The 14297-nt window shown below is 39.1% G+C and overlaps 1 protein-coding gene across 4 annotated transcripts in view; it reads right to left on the bottom strand.

Annotated features, from left to right (window-relative positions):
- The window catches only part of LOC116220555, a 46725-nt gene extending 40626 nt beyond the window's left edge, over positions 1-6099 (bottom strand). Inside the window, exons 1-10 of one of the 4 annotated variants that reach the window (XM_031568399.1) lie at positions 5934-6099; positions 5463-5489; positions 4943-5236; positions 4296-4851; positions 3016-3541; positions 2890-2921; positions 2750-2790; positions 2617-2680; positions 2272-2312; positions 911-1819 (exon numbers count right to left, since the gene is read on the bottom strand). In XM_031568399.1, coding sequence (XP_031424259.1) covers positions 1694-1819; positions 2272-2312; positions 2617-2680; positions 2750-2790; positions 2890-2921; positions 3016-3083 — 372 coding nt within the window. In that variant the 5' untranslated portion in view covers positions 3084-3541; positions 4296-4851; positions 4943-5236; positions 5463-5489; positions 5934-6099 and the 3' untranslated portion in view covers positions 911-1693. Of the gene's footprint in view, positions 1-910; positions 1820-2271; positions 2313-2616; positions 2681-2749; positions 2791-2889; positions 2922-3015; positions 4094-4178; positions 4852-4942; positions 5237-5462; positions 5490-5933 lie in introns of those variants that run through there. The other 3 variants (XM_031568398.1, XM_031568400.1, XM_031568397.1) reach the window with 3 other exon arrangements.
- Between the last annotated feature and the right edge of the window lie 8198 nt (positions 6100-14297).

Below are 14297 nucleotides of genomic sequence, written 5' to 3'. Positions count from 1 at the left end.
ATTTTGTACATCAATATCACTTTGTGAGAAGCACGAATGAACATTAGGGGCATAACCTAGTTGCCATGAAGAGGTTACTGCTGGGAATCTGCTGAATGACAAAGGTCCTGCAAACAAAGGGGGAAGGTTTTCTTATCGGGTGAATGCTTTATCATTATATTTCCTATAAAATATGGGGATATGTGATTGAATCCCAAAAGGATATGTATGATAGAGGATGGAATAGGTTGCTTTAATAGGTGCCAATCGCCACAGGTTTGTCCGGTCAGACCAAATGATGTCAAAGTAAGAACTGTATTTATTGTACACACACACTCAAGCCTTGAATGGCAGGATGGACATGAATTCACTGAGTTGAACCGTGAGATAATGATCCATATAAAGGATGGACATGATACAATGATCCGTGATGTATGATGAACATTGAACCATGAATCCGTGGTTTCTACAGAAATGATAAATAACAAAGACATAGAAATATGATCAATTATGTACAACAATGACACAATGAATATTACGACTACGATATGAATATGGATCTGTCCCTTTAATACCGTGCCGCGTAACGGTGAACATCCATTATCTCTGTTAACCTCGCTTGATCAACAAACTGGACAGAGGTGGGTCGGACATATATAGGGGTGATGAGGGGAACCTTGAAACCAGCTTGGGGCTAGAAACTGTCAGTAGTTTTCCCTTGTGCAGGCGCCCCCACGGAACTCTGGGAGTACCCGATTGGGTGACCTCTCTGTGGTCCCCAGGTCTCGTGAGTGGCCTGCACAACAGGGTGCACAGCTGGATGCCGCTGGTAGAAGCAGCCTTTGAACATTTACAATAAAGATATGTTTTAAATGAATGACCGAAATTGTCATACAAAAATAATTTTTTTTACAAGAAGCGGACAACTGAATTTCATGTACAAATTCCTTTATTTAAGAAATGTTTTTCAGAGAAACAAAAAACCTTGGTGATATAAAATTGTTAGCAAAAGGTTTCAAATTAATATCTTTGAAACAAATCTATTTACTTTGTGGAATAATCTTGAGAGTGAAAGTCCACTGGGTTAAATATTCTAGAACAGTTCTACAAATGTCAGTGAATGCACTTATACTACCAGGCTTTTGTTCATTCAGACTGAGGCGGACCACTTACAGTACCACGTAAAATAACCATTTTATTCACCATTTTTTAAATACGGTAATATGAATTTTAAATTGTTAATAAATCATTTTACACATACAGAGAACCAAGCAACAGTATCTAACAACAATATATATAATGATAAATAAATAATACATTTAAAAGTTTACATTTGTTATCTAAAACTCTAACAATAATAACTAGCCTACTGATGAAAATATTTGACTAAGTGGCAGATGTACTCAGAGAGGCAGTAATTCCGGGCAATTTTGGGACATGCATATGTGGGCGTGGCTTATTTAACAATGTATTTACCATTAGTAAATCTGCCTATATACTGCAAACTAGCCTCCTGAAATCTTTAGATTCTAGCTCAAATACAACAGAAATTTCACTGGATAAGATGTCAATCAAACCCTCAATAGACCATAGTCATTGTAGCTATTTTCTCTATATGCAGGCATTCCAAAACACAAGATTAGCCTTTTAAAGCATAATAAATGCTATATGCGGTATGTGCAGCTGTATCAGTGCACCTGCAGAAGGTTGTAGGTCATGTCCTGCTGTGTGACAACAGGGCTCCTGTGGTCCTGCACCAAGCTGTACTGTATGTGGGGTCCCCCTGGTTGGAGATACTTGGTGGGTCAGATATAGAGTTGTAGACATGATACTGGTTTGCCTGGGGGAGAGCAAAAGTGAGTTAAATAAAAAAAAGACTACACATATAACTAAAGGTTTAATAAACAAAAATAAAAGTAGTTTATGGCCTTTTACTGGCACTGAAAATGAGAAAAACAACATGGTGAAATGAGATGTGTGATTTTACACACATAGTTGAATACAGAAGTTTTTAGTATTCACAGGAAAAGATGTTCAATTACTTGTGCTATTGGTTGGGGACCACAGCATCTAAACCTCTCATGATCCATCCAAGTACTCATACCAAACAACGTTGCTTAAGTATTATAACACAACAGGGTACACTACAACCATCATATCAATACTTAACAACAACAGTAGTGATAAACACAGCTAAGCATATCTGATGGCCCCGTAAATTAATCTGAATAAAAAAGCTATTGATTTTTGCTATACATCCATAGCACAGTACTTTGCACATAGAGCACTCACATCATCCTGTTCAGAGAAAATGTCTTCCCTTTTGTCAACCTCTGAAAGATTTAATGAACAGAGTCAAATGTGAGAACTGTAATTGTCACATAACTTTCATGCCTTGTAATATTTGTGTGACATGAACATAGACAAGAATGAGCATCAACGGAAGATCGATCAAATCTTATTAAATACTTCTCCACAATGTATGTCTGACTTCTGCAAACATACACTGTGTACTTTTAATCAGGATGTCTTCAAGATGTGCCGAGTAATACAGACCTCGGGTTAGTGACACATAGTTGTGGAAGAAGAAGAACTTTTCTTTGTAAATGAAAATAAATCAAAAGAATCTTGTTTTACCTGGAGCTACAGTCAGGGAGGTGGAGGTGGTCATGGAGAATGTTCCAGCAGTGTCATTAACAGTCTGAAGGATGAAAAACACAGTTTGTAATTTCACTATTTATTGAGTATCAATGACAGTAAACGTACTTACTCTAACTGTATTATGTGCAGGCATAATGTCTGGGTGATTCTCTGAAACACAAACACAAATAAAATAGTCTGTAAATTAGCATGTTCCTCCCAGTACATAGGCTACACATATGGTGAGTGTGAAGACATATAGGATCTTACTCTGTCTGGTCCTGCCTAGAGTACCCTTTGAACTGTTTGTAAGATACACAGGAAGTCAGTTGCTGCTTATGGTCCTTTAAAACGATGAACGTGTTTTTTGAAAGAATGAAACACATAGGATCTCACCTCTGATGTTTATGTTTCCCTGAAAGAGAAAATAAGATGTGCCTATCAGAGAGTAAATAAGGCTGCATCTTTCAGATATATAAAATAAATTAGGCTGCATGCAAAAACCTTGTAAACACTAACAACAGCACATCTGACACTGATAAAAGCTTGCTAATGTGCCAGCTGGTGACCTTTGGAGATATAATTGGCAATGTCAATCCGTGTCTGTCCCAGACCACCAAACTACACAGTGTATAGCCTGGGCGAATAGTGGGAATGACAGGAGTCTTTATCGGTCCTTCATATGACCACAACGCATCAAATGAATTTTAAGATGGTAACAAAACCAGTTGTCTATAAAACACACCTAGGAAAGTTGCAAATGTGTTACCTTCAGCATGAATGTGTTTTCCTAGAGCTATTCTATGAATGAAATGTCATGATTATCACATACGACATGTCCAGATGAGACAGATTGCTGACACGCCAGCCAGGCCAATGCACAGGCTAGTCACCGCCAAGATCAACACTGTTCCCCATGACACTGAAATAAATAAGTGAGATGCACAAATAATTCATATAATGAAAGCTTTCATGAGATAAGGAAAACAGGAGGGGATTGGGGAAAATACACAGAGCAAAGCTTGGCAAGAAATTTTAAAAACATTTTTATCACCTTAATTTCCAGACTGTTAACCACCGTTTTCACTATCAACAATCAACAAACTATTTGGTAACGGTTATTTTGCCATTTATTGTGGCCTGTTACTATAAATTGTTACCCACTTTTCCTGTGTGAAATTTAGTTTTAGCTGTGGTAGTCACATAAACAGACATGTGAATCTGGTGAACCATGCTCAGAGACTTTACCTGTAGAGGGGGTCAGTGTGTGAGAAAATAATTTGTTGAAAACAGACCAATGTTTTTTCAACAGTATTGTTCTGTGCAGTTGACATACACATAATGTACATACAAGCATCACTTTAAGTGACCAGTAAGATATAGCATCACTTATGCACTCATCAATGCACAATAATACTATATCTTTGAACTTCGAATTTATCAACTGTTGTAGCATCCTTAGGATAGTTCTTTGAGGACCTTTGGGATAGTTCTTTGAGGACCTTTGGGATAGTTCTTTGAGGACCTTTAGGATAGTTCTTTGAGGACCTTTGGGATAGTTCTTTGAGATGTATTGAATCTGATCGATGAATTTTGAATCTAATGAGGAGTCCAAAGTGATTCGAAGAACAAGCTATTACTGCTGTCTACCCAGGAGTGTTGCAAAAATGACTTACCTGCTTCTGATGGTCTTAAAGGAGTATTTTTGGTCGGGGGCTGGTATCCTGTAACAAGAAATACTTTAAATGCACAATAAATGCAGGATGCAGGATAGTCTCTGATTCACTATTTTTAAAAGTCATTTTTGTTTTACAAAACTGCCAAGACCAACAATACAAAACTTGTTAAAACAGACATCAGACAGACATAAGGAGTCATGTCAATAGTATGTATTTAATAATACATTAATAATATTTTGAGCATACTGACCTTGAATGGTGTAAGGGTCACTGCGTGGAGAGAGAGATGAAGGTTCTGTGTTCACTATATAATCACAGCTCACCTCTCCGCTCCCCACTGACTGCAGACGTCTGAATAAATCATCCTCGTCCACAGAATACAAATGGCAGTTTCCAGATGCTATTTTAGCTGTCGGGTACAAGTTCTCCCCATGTCCAGTATAAAACTGGCATCCAGTGACATTCCAGGACTGCTTGGGTATTTCACAAACAATGTCGAACAGCTTATTTGTTCGGTCATGATGCACGCTTACCTTGGGTTTCTGCAAATTATCTATCAGCAGACAGAAGGCAGGAATGAACTCAGAAATGCCAAACAGAGTGAATGTTAAGTGAATTAACAGCAGTGATGCTTCTTCACTCACCCAGCACAAGCACCGAAACAGGAGAAGAGTGATCAGAGGGACGATTAACACCAGACCCTTTTACAGTGTAGAAACATTTCACTGGAAGCACTGAAGGTGGGTTTACATGTCCCCGGACTATAATTTGTTCTCCTGTGAGGGTCAGCTCGCATGATGATGTAGAGGTGGTGTATGTCTTTCCCACCATGAAAATACACTGATCTACTGGATCCTGAGGGACTACACAACTCAGATGGACTGTGGTTGTCGGCAAAATTACTGAGGAGGATACAAACAGCTCAGGTTTCGGGAGTCCTTAAACAAAAGTAATAATATGTGTTATGTCATCGTCATTAAGGACAAATATAATACATTAGCTCAAAAAAACGACTTTAAAATGATTGTAGTCATTTGATTCATATTTGCTTGTTTGTTGAAAAGATGTATGACTCCTATGCTTGCATGTCATATTCACTAAGACATCTACAGGGGGATCTATCTTACTTTAATTAATATTTGTATTAATATTTTGTAAACTTACCATGGACATGAGTGAATGCAAACAGGACTATAAAAATGAGATGAAAAAACATCAGCACAACTGTCAAAGATGAGCCCTGCATGTGTAACTTCATCAGCTCTGTTCCCTATCTGTTAATGGCTTTCTGAATACAGTACTCCAAGCATTCAGTACCCACAAACTACTCAAACTGAGAGTGAATAGATAATTTACTGAAAGTGAAGTGTGAACTGTGTCTACCTATACAAAACGTACCAAGAACAAACTGATTAAATGGAGAATACCATATAACACATTGATTTCTTACATAATACTGATGTTAAAGCACATTGGTAACATGAGGTATTTTGTTGTTTTTGTTTGTTTTCAGTTGTTTCTCAATAGTATTATACATGAACAGTTGGGCACAAAGAAATGTCATGAGGTCCTTGGATAACTGAAATGGTTTACCATCAGGCTACAAAACAGAAACAGAAAACAGGAATTACTTACAGTAAGGAGTGATGATCCAAAACAAGTAAAAGGATGGCAGAAATACTGTGAAAGATGCCATTTTACCCATTCATGTGTAACTGAGAACAAGCAACAAGTGTTGCATTAAATACTAATGAAATAAGGAGGCAGTTTGCGGACAAGCAGACAGGAAACCCACAAGTACTTTGCAAGCTGCAAGTTAAAGTCTTTAGACACTCAGAGGTTTTCCACCGAGATCTGCAACTTCTGGAAATGACTGACCGAGATCTGCAATAACGTATCGCAATGACAGAGCTTGAATTTTTCTGCATTGCAGTTTGGCACAAATTGAAAAAACATCCCACAGCATTAACAATGCTTGATTTTTTTGACACAAATTGGAAAAAAAGCAATAACTATGCTTGAATGCCTTTGTATTGTAATTCATCGTGATTGTGTTATATATTTCAGACAGGCTGAGACAGACCAGATCGGCTGTCCCCTTAAAAAATCTACAGTGGCAGGAATTTGAATGCTGTTGTAGTAGTTCACAATCTAAACAGCATTATATAAAACTGGACTCAATTTAAAAAAGTTATTCTGCTGTGTTTGGCCTGTTGTGGGCAAGGAGTTGCAAAAATAGTCCACATTTCTGATGAAACAGAAACAGAATGTAATCATTAGGCCAGAATCTGGTCAAAGCCTTTTCTACTTAAATTTAAGTTTACGACCCCCCCGAGTCATCACTTTTTCCTGGTCTTGATAGAAACCAGCCAAAACTAGTTTGGTCATATGTTTGTTAGCCACATGTCTTTTACTGAAATAATGGGACTGTATGTGTGACATGAGTTGAGTTTGTAATAAGAAGGGGCCTTGCCCCACAGAGCTTTGGATTTGTTGCTTGTAACTTTCCCCGGTGCCGTGAATAAAGCTTACACCTAAGATTTTTACCACATTATACGATCTCTTGACCTCTGCAGTACAACGTTCATATAACAATACAACATTTTGAAAATAAAACTTTGCTGTATATATATATATATATATATAATATATATAATGTATTGAAATCCAAACTACACTCACTCTGCATGTACTCAGGCTAACACATGAGATACACAAAGACTAGAACGCACAGTGGAAAACATGTCTAATTTAACAGCAGTTTTTTCTTACTCTTGAGAGGACAAAATGTACGTATGTCTTTGAAGCTCTTTATAAAAGCGATGTTCTTAAAACAGGCAAGTAGTTGTGGGTTTTCATTAGCAGCCTGAAGCTCTGCAGTGAAACCCACTGACACTGTGGTTTTAAAAGCTCACTGCGACGGTTATATGCTTATATACTAGAACAGGGTCCTCAATTTTAACATGCACCGTTTTTTATTCAGTTTTACGTCTATATGAAATCACCTCACCTGTTAAAATGAAGAGGTAGAATGAAATGGACAGCAGGATATTTGTCATTCTTTTTGATTAAAACCCAAACTTAAACACATCAGACTATTCAATAGACGGCATTCACGGCAAAACGTCATTCCTATATACTGTCATGTCAGCCTTAATGGTGCTGGTTGTAACATTTGATACACTTTTCTTACATATTCTGTCCAGTGTCTAAATGGTATTCCAGTTTGGAAAGTCAGTCTGACCAACAGCAGAGCTATGGCCCACAGTGAGCAACAAAGAGGTTTTTGAAAGATCTCTCTAGTAGATGGCCTTTCCTACAGCGATGTGCTCTCTGGATGGCAGTTTCGTCTATATGTTCACAGCATAGTGAGCTCTAATTGGAAATCTCCCTCCGAATACGCAAGGCTTTCTATGCATAGAGGTCACCGTTTGCTCTTGGTTAAGCGTGATGTGCTCTGATTAGCGGCTTCCATTGTAGGTTATTAACATGGTTGGCTTTGACTGGTGGCATCTGATATAAGTCATCTGTATGGTGTTCTCTGATAGGTGGCATCTGATATTAGTCATCTGTATGGTGTTCTCTGATAGGTGGCCTTCACAGGTCAGCGTGGGTCCAAGAAGGTCACCTGGTGATGAGGGGGATCAGTAGGGGGAGCAGAGCAGCTGTGAGGTGGGGAGAGAGACACGAGGCGGCCTCCACACTCCCTTGCATTCTCCTGCATGCAAAAAAACAATAACCATGATGAAGTTGCAGATTGTAGGTGCTGTATTAGTCATGGTATACTAATACTAAGGGAATACTAATTTTAATAATATGTAAAATTCTATGTGTAATTTCTAATGCATTTCTGGGCAAGAAATATTTGTCAGGTTATTATGGATTGATACTCCAAATCTCTCAAGACCACACGCACAGACACACACACACACACACACACACACACACACACACACACACACACACACACACACACACACACACACACACACACACACACACACACACACACACACACACACACACACACACACACACACACACACACACACACACACACACACACACACACACACACACGCACACACACACACACAAGGAGGTGGTTGTTTTGGGATGTGGGTCCCACCTCAGGATGGAAAGGGTGGCAGGAGTCTGGTTTCTTCCTGTCCTTCTGGAACTTCAGGCGCTCACACTTCAGAGACTCGTTGTGTTCACAGGAATCAAAGGCCAAACACAGAAACAGACTCACCAGTAGATGAGCTTTTGTGGAAATAGTATTATATGACAAGGTAGCCACTATTGTATTCTTGGAAAACATTGTGTACATCAATATCACTTTGTGAGAAGCACGAATGAACATTAGCGTCATAACCTTGTTGCCTAGATAGAACTAGAGAGGAAACATTTCTTGTCTATATTGATATAAATTTCACACTTTCTATAATTATCACACTGAAACATATTGGTGCCAATATTGTCACTAACAGTTCAGGAAAGGATATACATGATCTCAATAGGCTCCATGGTAACTGAAGAGATGGAGCTACAATCACATTTGTTGTCCACGACAACCATGAAGAGGTTACTGCTGGGAATCTGCTGAATGACAAAGGTCCTGCAAACAAAGGGGGCAGATGACTTATCGGGTGAATGTTTTATCATTTTATTTACAATAAATATATGTTTTAATAGAAATCAGTTCTTTAGAGAAGCTAAGGTATTTATATCTATGTTCCCTACAGATCAGCTGGATCAACTTACTGTACCAGCTGAGGTAGAGGAACACAGTGGACAGGGCTGCTAACTAGCTAGCATGCACTTATTCACTTCTAGGTTCCCACACATGAAAGCCACTGAACTGTCTACCCACTATTGCTTGTCTTTTATTTTTAAGGCTATTTTGTTGAGGTAAAAAAAAAAGTTTGAGTTTGTTCTGTAAAGACTTTCCCACCAACCCTATTTTCAGTACTGCAGAGGTTGGGTTCCCACAAACGAAAGCAACTCAGTGAGAAAATGCTGGTTAACTACCTGGCAGTATCAACCTTTACAATGCTGCAGGGGATAGCAAGATAAGTGGACAGGGGGCTCTGAGGGATGTGTTCTTGGTATTCTTGTGTTCTTTCGGTGCTGTTTTTAAATGTCTACACACTACTGCATGTCAGGAGCTTGAGGACAAGACCACATCCTGAATGAACAGAACTCTGTATACTGTGTACTGGTGTTTATTTCAGGCTGCTGTACCTCATGCACCCCTCACAGTCAATGTTCCCAGCCGTCTCTTTGATGGTGCGCTCAGAAACAAAGGCAGGGTACTCTGTGTCACATGGAACCATCACGATGCGGCCCCTCTGGCCTCGATCAGCTGGGGGCAGTTAGAGGTAGATGTTGGAGGATGATGCCGACATGTTGTAGTGTCGGTGATGCGGAGAACAAAGCACTCCTAATTAAATGAGTGTTATTAGTACACCATAGCATATCATTATTGTAGAAAATGATTAAGGTGGACTCATGATAAGAATAGAGAGAAATACAGACAATTTATTTTCACTGCTTCAATTTATTGCATTTGTTATTTAACAGACGCTTTTATTCAAAGCGACTTACAACGAAATGTAAAACTACATCAAGGAAGAAGGTGAGGGGATTTGAACTAGCAACCTTGCAGATTCGAACCAGTAGAGGAAACCTCTGTACCAGTTGACACTTGTCGTCAGGTATTCATACATAGATATCACCCTATAAACATCCCAACACACCTTGCTCTCACAGCCTCCCCCCGCCCTCCTCCCCCCTCCTCTACGGTTTTGGGCTAATCATTCTAACCTTTTAGTTTTTAGCTACTCATTCTTACCAAGTTTAGTTTTGTAAAATATGGCGACTGGATACGAGATTGTTCAGACCCTGAATAAGAAGAGGTTCCCAAACAAGTTCGAGAATTTAGGGTACAACAGGACGTTTCTGAATGGTAAGTACACTTTGTCACTTCACTTGTTTTTACTTTGGCTAAGGTCATACGGTCTAGTCGGTGACGAGAACATCGCAATGCTAGATAATAGTGTGTGCATGTACGAGTATGTCACAAATACAGTGTGTTTATGTAAGTTACTGTTTGTGAAAAGTGTTTATGTAAATGCAAGTAACGGGAACGCCATTATGCCTGCTACACGAGTAAAGCTCCAGCTGGAAAGTAAAATGTTATCTGACAACAGTAATGGACCAAGCAGGTTGTAGTGGCTAAAGTTCCCTTCTTGTTATCAGGAATTCATTTTCAACATATTCATTCACTTAACCACTCTAGACGGAAAGAACGAGTCTTTACGCGTGTTTAGTGCGTTTAACAACGGTAGAAAACAGTGAAATGAATGGCAGTTCTTATACATTCCATCAATGTCGAGCAGACTACGTCGTAGCTCACTACCACGCGCACTCCAAAGCAACTCTTATGTCCCATGCATATCTGGTTATTCTAAGCATTGCATGTACACTAAACATATATTAAACTGAAATGCAAAACTATAAAATACAATTATGCAATCATTATAATGAGCAATCACTAAATATGAATCTAAACAAAATAATATCTTAATCTGAGTCTAAATTACAATGTGGAAAATGGCACTAACACAGATGTAGAACATAACGTAACGTGTTTACCTCCGTTTATTAGCGTTCAAACATTGTTTTCTCATTATATCGTTGTATTTGTCAACTTGTGTCTGTAATTGTAACACAACATTCAAATACACTTCACCTGCAATGTTGTCACTTTTTAAAACCCTTTATCTATACAGGCGTAATTGTGCCAAGTGTGAGCAAATGCCTACAGAGCCTGAGAATGGATGCTGCAGGGAGATGCCACAGGTAAAATTATTTGTGAATGACATGGTAATTATGCAGTCATCTTGTTTTATATTCCATGATACTTACACTTTCAATATTCAAGGTAACAAGAAGACTACTGCAGCTTCCAAACCAACCAACGTGCATCATCCGGGACTTTTAGCTGTGTGATTGAATGTGTTCTCACTACAGAATGCATTCAACATCTATAGAGCAGACTATGGGCCTTATGTCTAAGGGGAATATAGCAGTAAGTTGTTTTGTTTTTTATGCATATGAGTCATCAGTGATTTCTGCAATACAAATATATCTGGGGAAGAAAATACAAGAAATTCATCTTCCCTCTGTCTTACTTTGCTTACTGCTCATCTTGCATGTGTCAACTGTTGACATGTTACATACCAAAACTGTTTCTATAGACTTGCTTCAAAGAATGCCACAGAGCTTTTTAAACATAGTTATTAAATGTACTGGCTAGTACATGGGTAATAAATACAAAAAAGACCAATTATAATAAAAACATTGATTACAAAATCACAATTTGTGCCATCAGTAGCCATACTGTTAACAAAGGAAGACTCAATAGATGTGTGTCACCATTTATTCTCTAAATACAATGTAAACTTTGCTCAGACGTTACAGGTATTTGGTGTACAGAAGCTTTGTTAGCAGGTCTTGGGGCTTTCTGGGACGGAGAATCTGGGTGGTCCTGCTCTTCTGCTCCAGATGGTGCTTTGGAGGATCTGTCTGACAGGCCACATGATGTAGCCTAGGACACTGTTCAGATGTTCTTCCTTAACCACAAGAGCAGCAATGTTATTCATGTTTTTTCCTGAATGTAATAAAAGGAAAATACTCCATACTGTAAATAAAATGTCATCTCACTGACCATTATCCTTGCACTGCAATGCATGAAACATGAACTAAAAGCCAATACATCTCTAGCATTTGAAGAAATGTTGTATTCCATTACACCTAATATCAGTTTCACAACACAGAAAAGTAGGTACAATAACATTGGCATACTACCAACCCGGCATTTTTCTCATAAATCATTATGAAATAATCATACAGTGAACAGTATTTTTAACTTGTGCTGTACTATACACAAAATCCTCAAATGCCCCACATTGACAAACTGTTTTGGTAACTGCAGGTGAGTCTAAGCTGCTTATCAAGTCGTTTATGAATGATGCCTTTTTGGTGCAAGAATTCTCTAACCTTAACAACGGGAATCATACATTTTAGCGATACATTATTATCCGTTGGTTTTCAACTATTATTAGCTATGATACTGCCTTGAGCGCTAATAGCTAGCGAGCTGTTTACGGCCACAACCCACACAAAGTTCTAAATGCCCGTGATATGTTGTGCTGTTGGACGTGACAACAGACGCCAAAGAAACCTAGATGTACAATTGATACAATCGTGAATAATTGCTGTGTCTTCTCTCTGCAGCTAAACTCTCCTGATCAAGCTAGAGTGCTAATAGCTAGCGAGCTGTATAGCTCTTTTCTATGGGCTTTAGCTACAACTCGTTAGCCCATATTGACACTCTTGCTTGCTCAGGAGATAAGACACAGCACTTATTCACGATTGTATCAATTAACCACCACTAAAATAACACGGTTCATAAATCGCTGTTTGAATTAGTCCCCCTACAACATGCTAACGTCGTTAACCACCACACTGAATGGGCAAGTAACAGAATTATTTTTAAAAATACTTACATTTCCCTCGCCTAAAGTTCATTCAGGGACATTGCCTTCAAATATGAATTCAATCCATTTCGCTCGTGTCTTCTGAGGCTGGAACGTGATGTAGAGATCTGTGCGGCCCACCACAGCGCATCTTGAGTACTTAGTTTGCTTCATGCTGCTAGCTAGCTAGCTATTCAAAGCTTTGCAATAATGGCTTGCGCTCTGGCAAATATGTAATGAGTGTGTGTGTGTGGGGGGGGGGGGGGGCTGGGGATGAGGTGGGAGGTGGGCCAAGGCCATGAAGGGAACCTCCCAATGTGTTGTGACAGGCCACCACACGGGAATCTCATTCGCAGACTCAATCATGACGTTTCTGACCATAACAAAGCTCCAGGAACCATAACAAAGATCGCCAATGGTTTTTTTCCAGCGTTTTTGGGTTGGTAGACACGCCAGATACCCAAATGAATGTGTAGAAGCACTAAAAAAGTGGAATTTTCATAATATGGCCCCTTTAAATTATCTGCCTGCCTGCCTGCCTGTTTGCCTGCCTGCCTGTCTGTCTGTCTGCCTGCCTGTATCTCTCTCCCTTCATTAAACTTGACAAACGTCAGTAAACAGCTGGACAAGTCTTTGAAATCACGGATTTCGTGAGTTTTGTGTTTGTTTATTGTTTAAGGAAACGTCGGACCAGGGGGGTATTCGTCGTAGCTCACTAAACGGTTTAGCGAGCTAATTTTCAGGTTAAGATAAAAAAACGCCCCTCTTTTTGGTTCGTGGAAGCAACTTTTGATAAATCACCATAGTTACATATCGATTAGCACTAACCTGCTCCAGGGCAGGCTAACTTAAGTGTAGCTGGATAAGCTTGCCACACCCCCGGAAAAAGGAGGGATCCCATTGACCAAGGACTGATATTAGAGTTAGATTAGCGGAGGGAGAGAGTTCTTTGCGATCGCCAAGATCCATTATTCTTGCATGAGCGCTACCGATTCAGCCGACAAGGAATCATTAATTTACAAGACCTTCTCGAGTAATTTATTGCAAACACCACAGTCGAACATTGACTGTCTTGCGCTTTTTTGCGAGTGGTACATTTTTGTAGTGTCGGTGATGCAGAGAACAAAGCACTCATAATTATATGAGTGCTATTAGTACACCATAGCATATCATTATTGTAGAAAATGATTAAGGTGGACGCATGATAAGAATAGAGAGAAATACAGACAATTTATTTTCACTGCTTCAATTTATAGCATTTGTTATTAATACATTTAGTCATTTAACAGACGCTTTTATTCAAAGCGACTTCCAAGGAAATGTAAAACTACATCGAGGAAGGAGGTGAGGGGATTCGAACTAGCAACCTTAGATTCAAACCGGTAGAGGAAACCTCTGTACCAGTTGACACTTGCCATCAGATATTCATACAAAGATATCACGGTATATACATCCC

Source organism: Clupea harengus, chromosome 5 (assembly GCF_900700415.2).
Source record: "Clupea harengus chromosome 5, Ch_v2.0.2, whole genome shotgun sequence".
NCBI classification, from domain to species: Eukaryota; Metazoa; Chordata; class Actinopteri; order Clupeiformes; family Clupeidae; genus Clupea; species Clupea harengus.
Note: the sequence above shows the minus strand (reverse complement) of the source record. Positions and strands in the feature narration are given on the sequence as shown.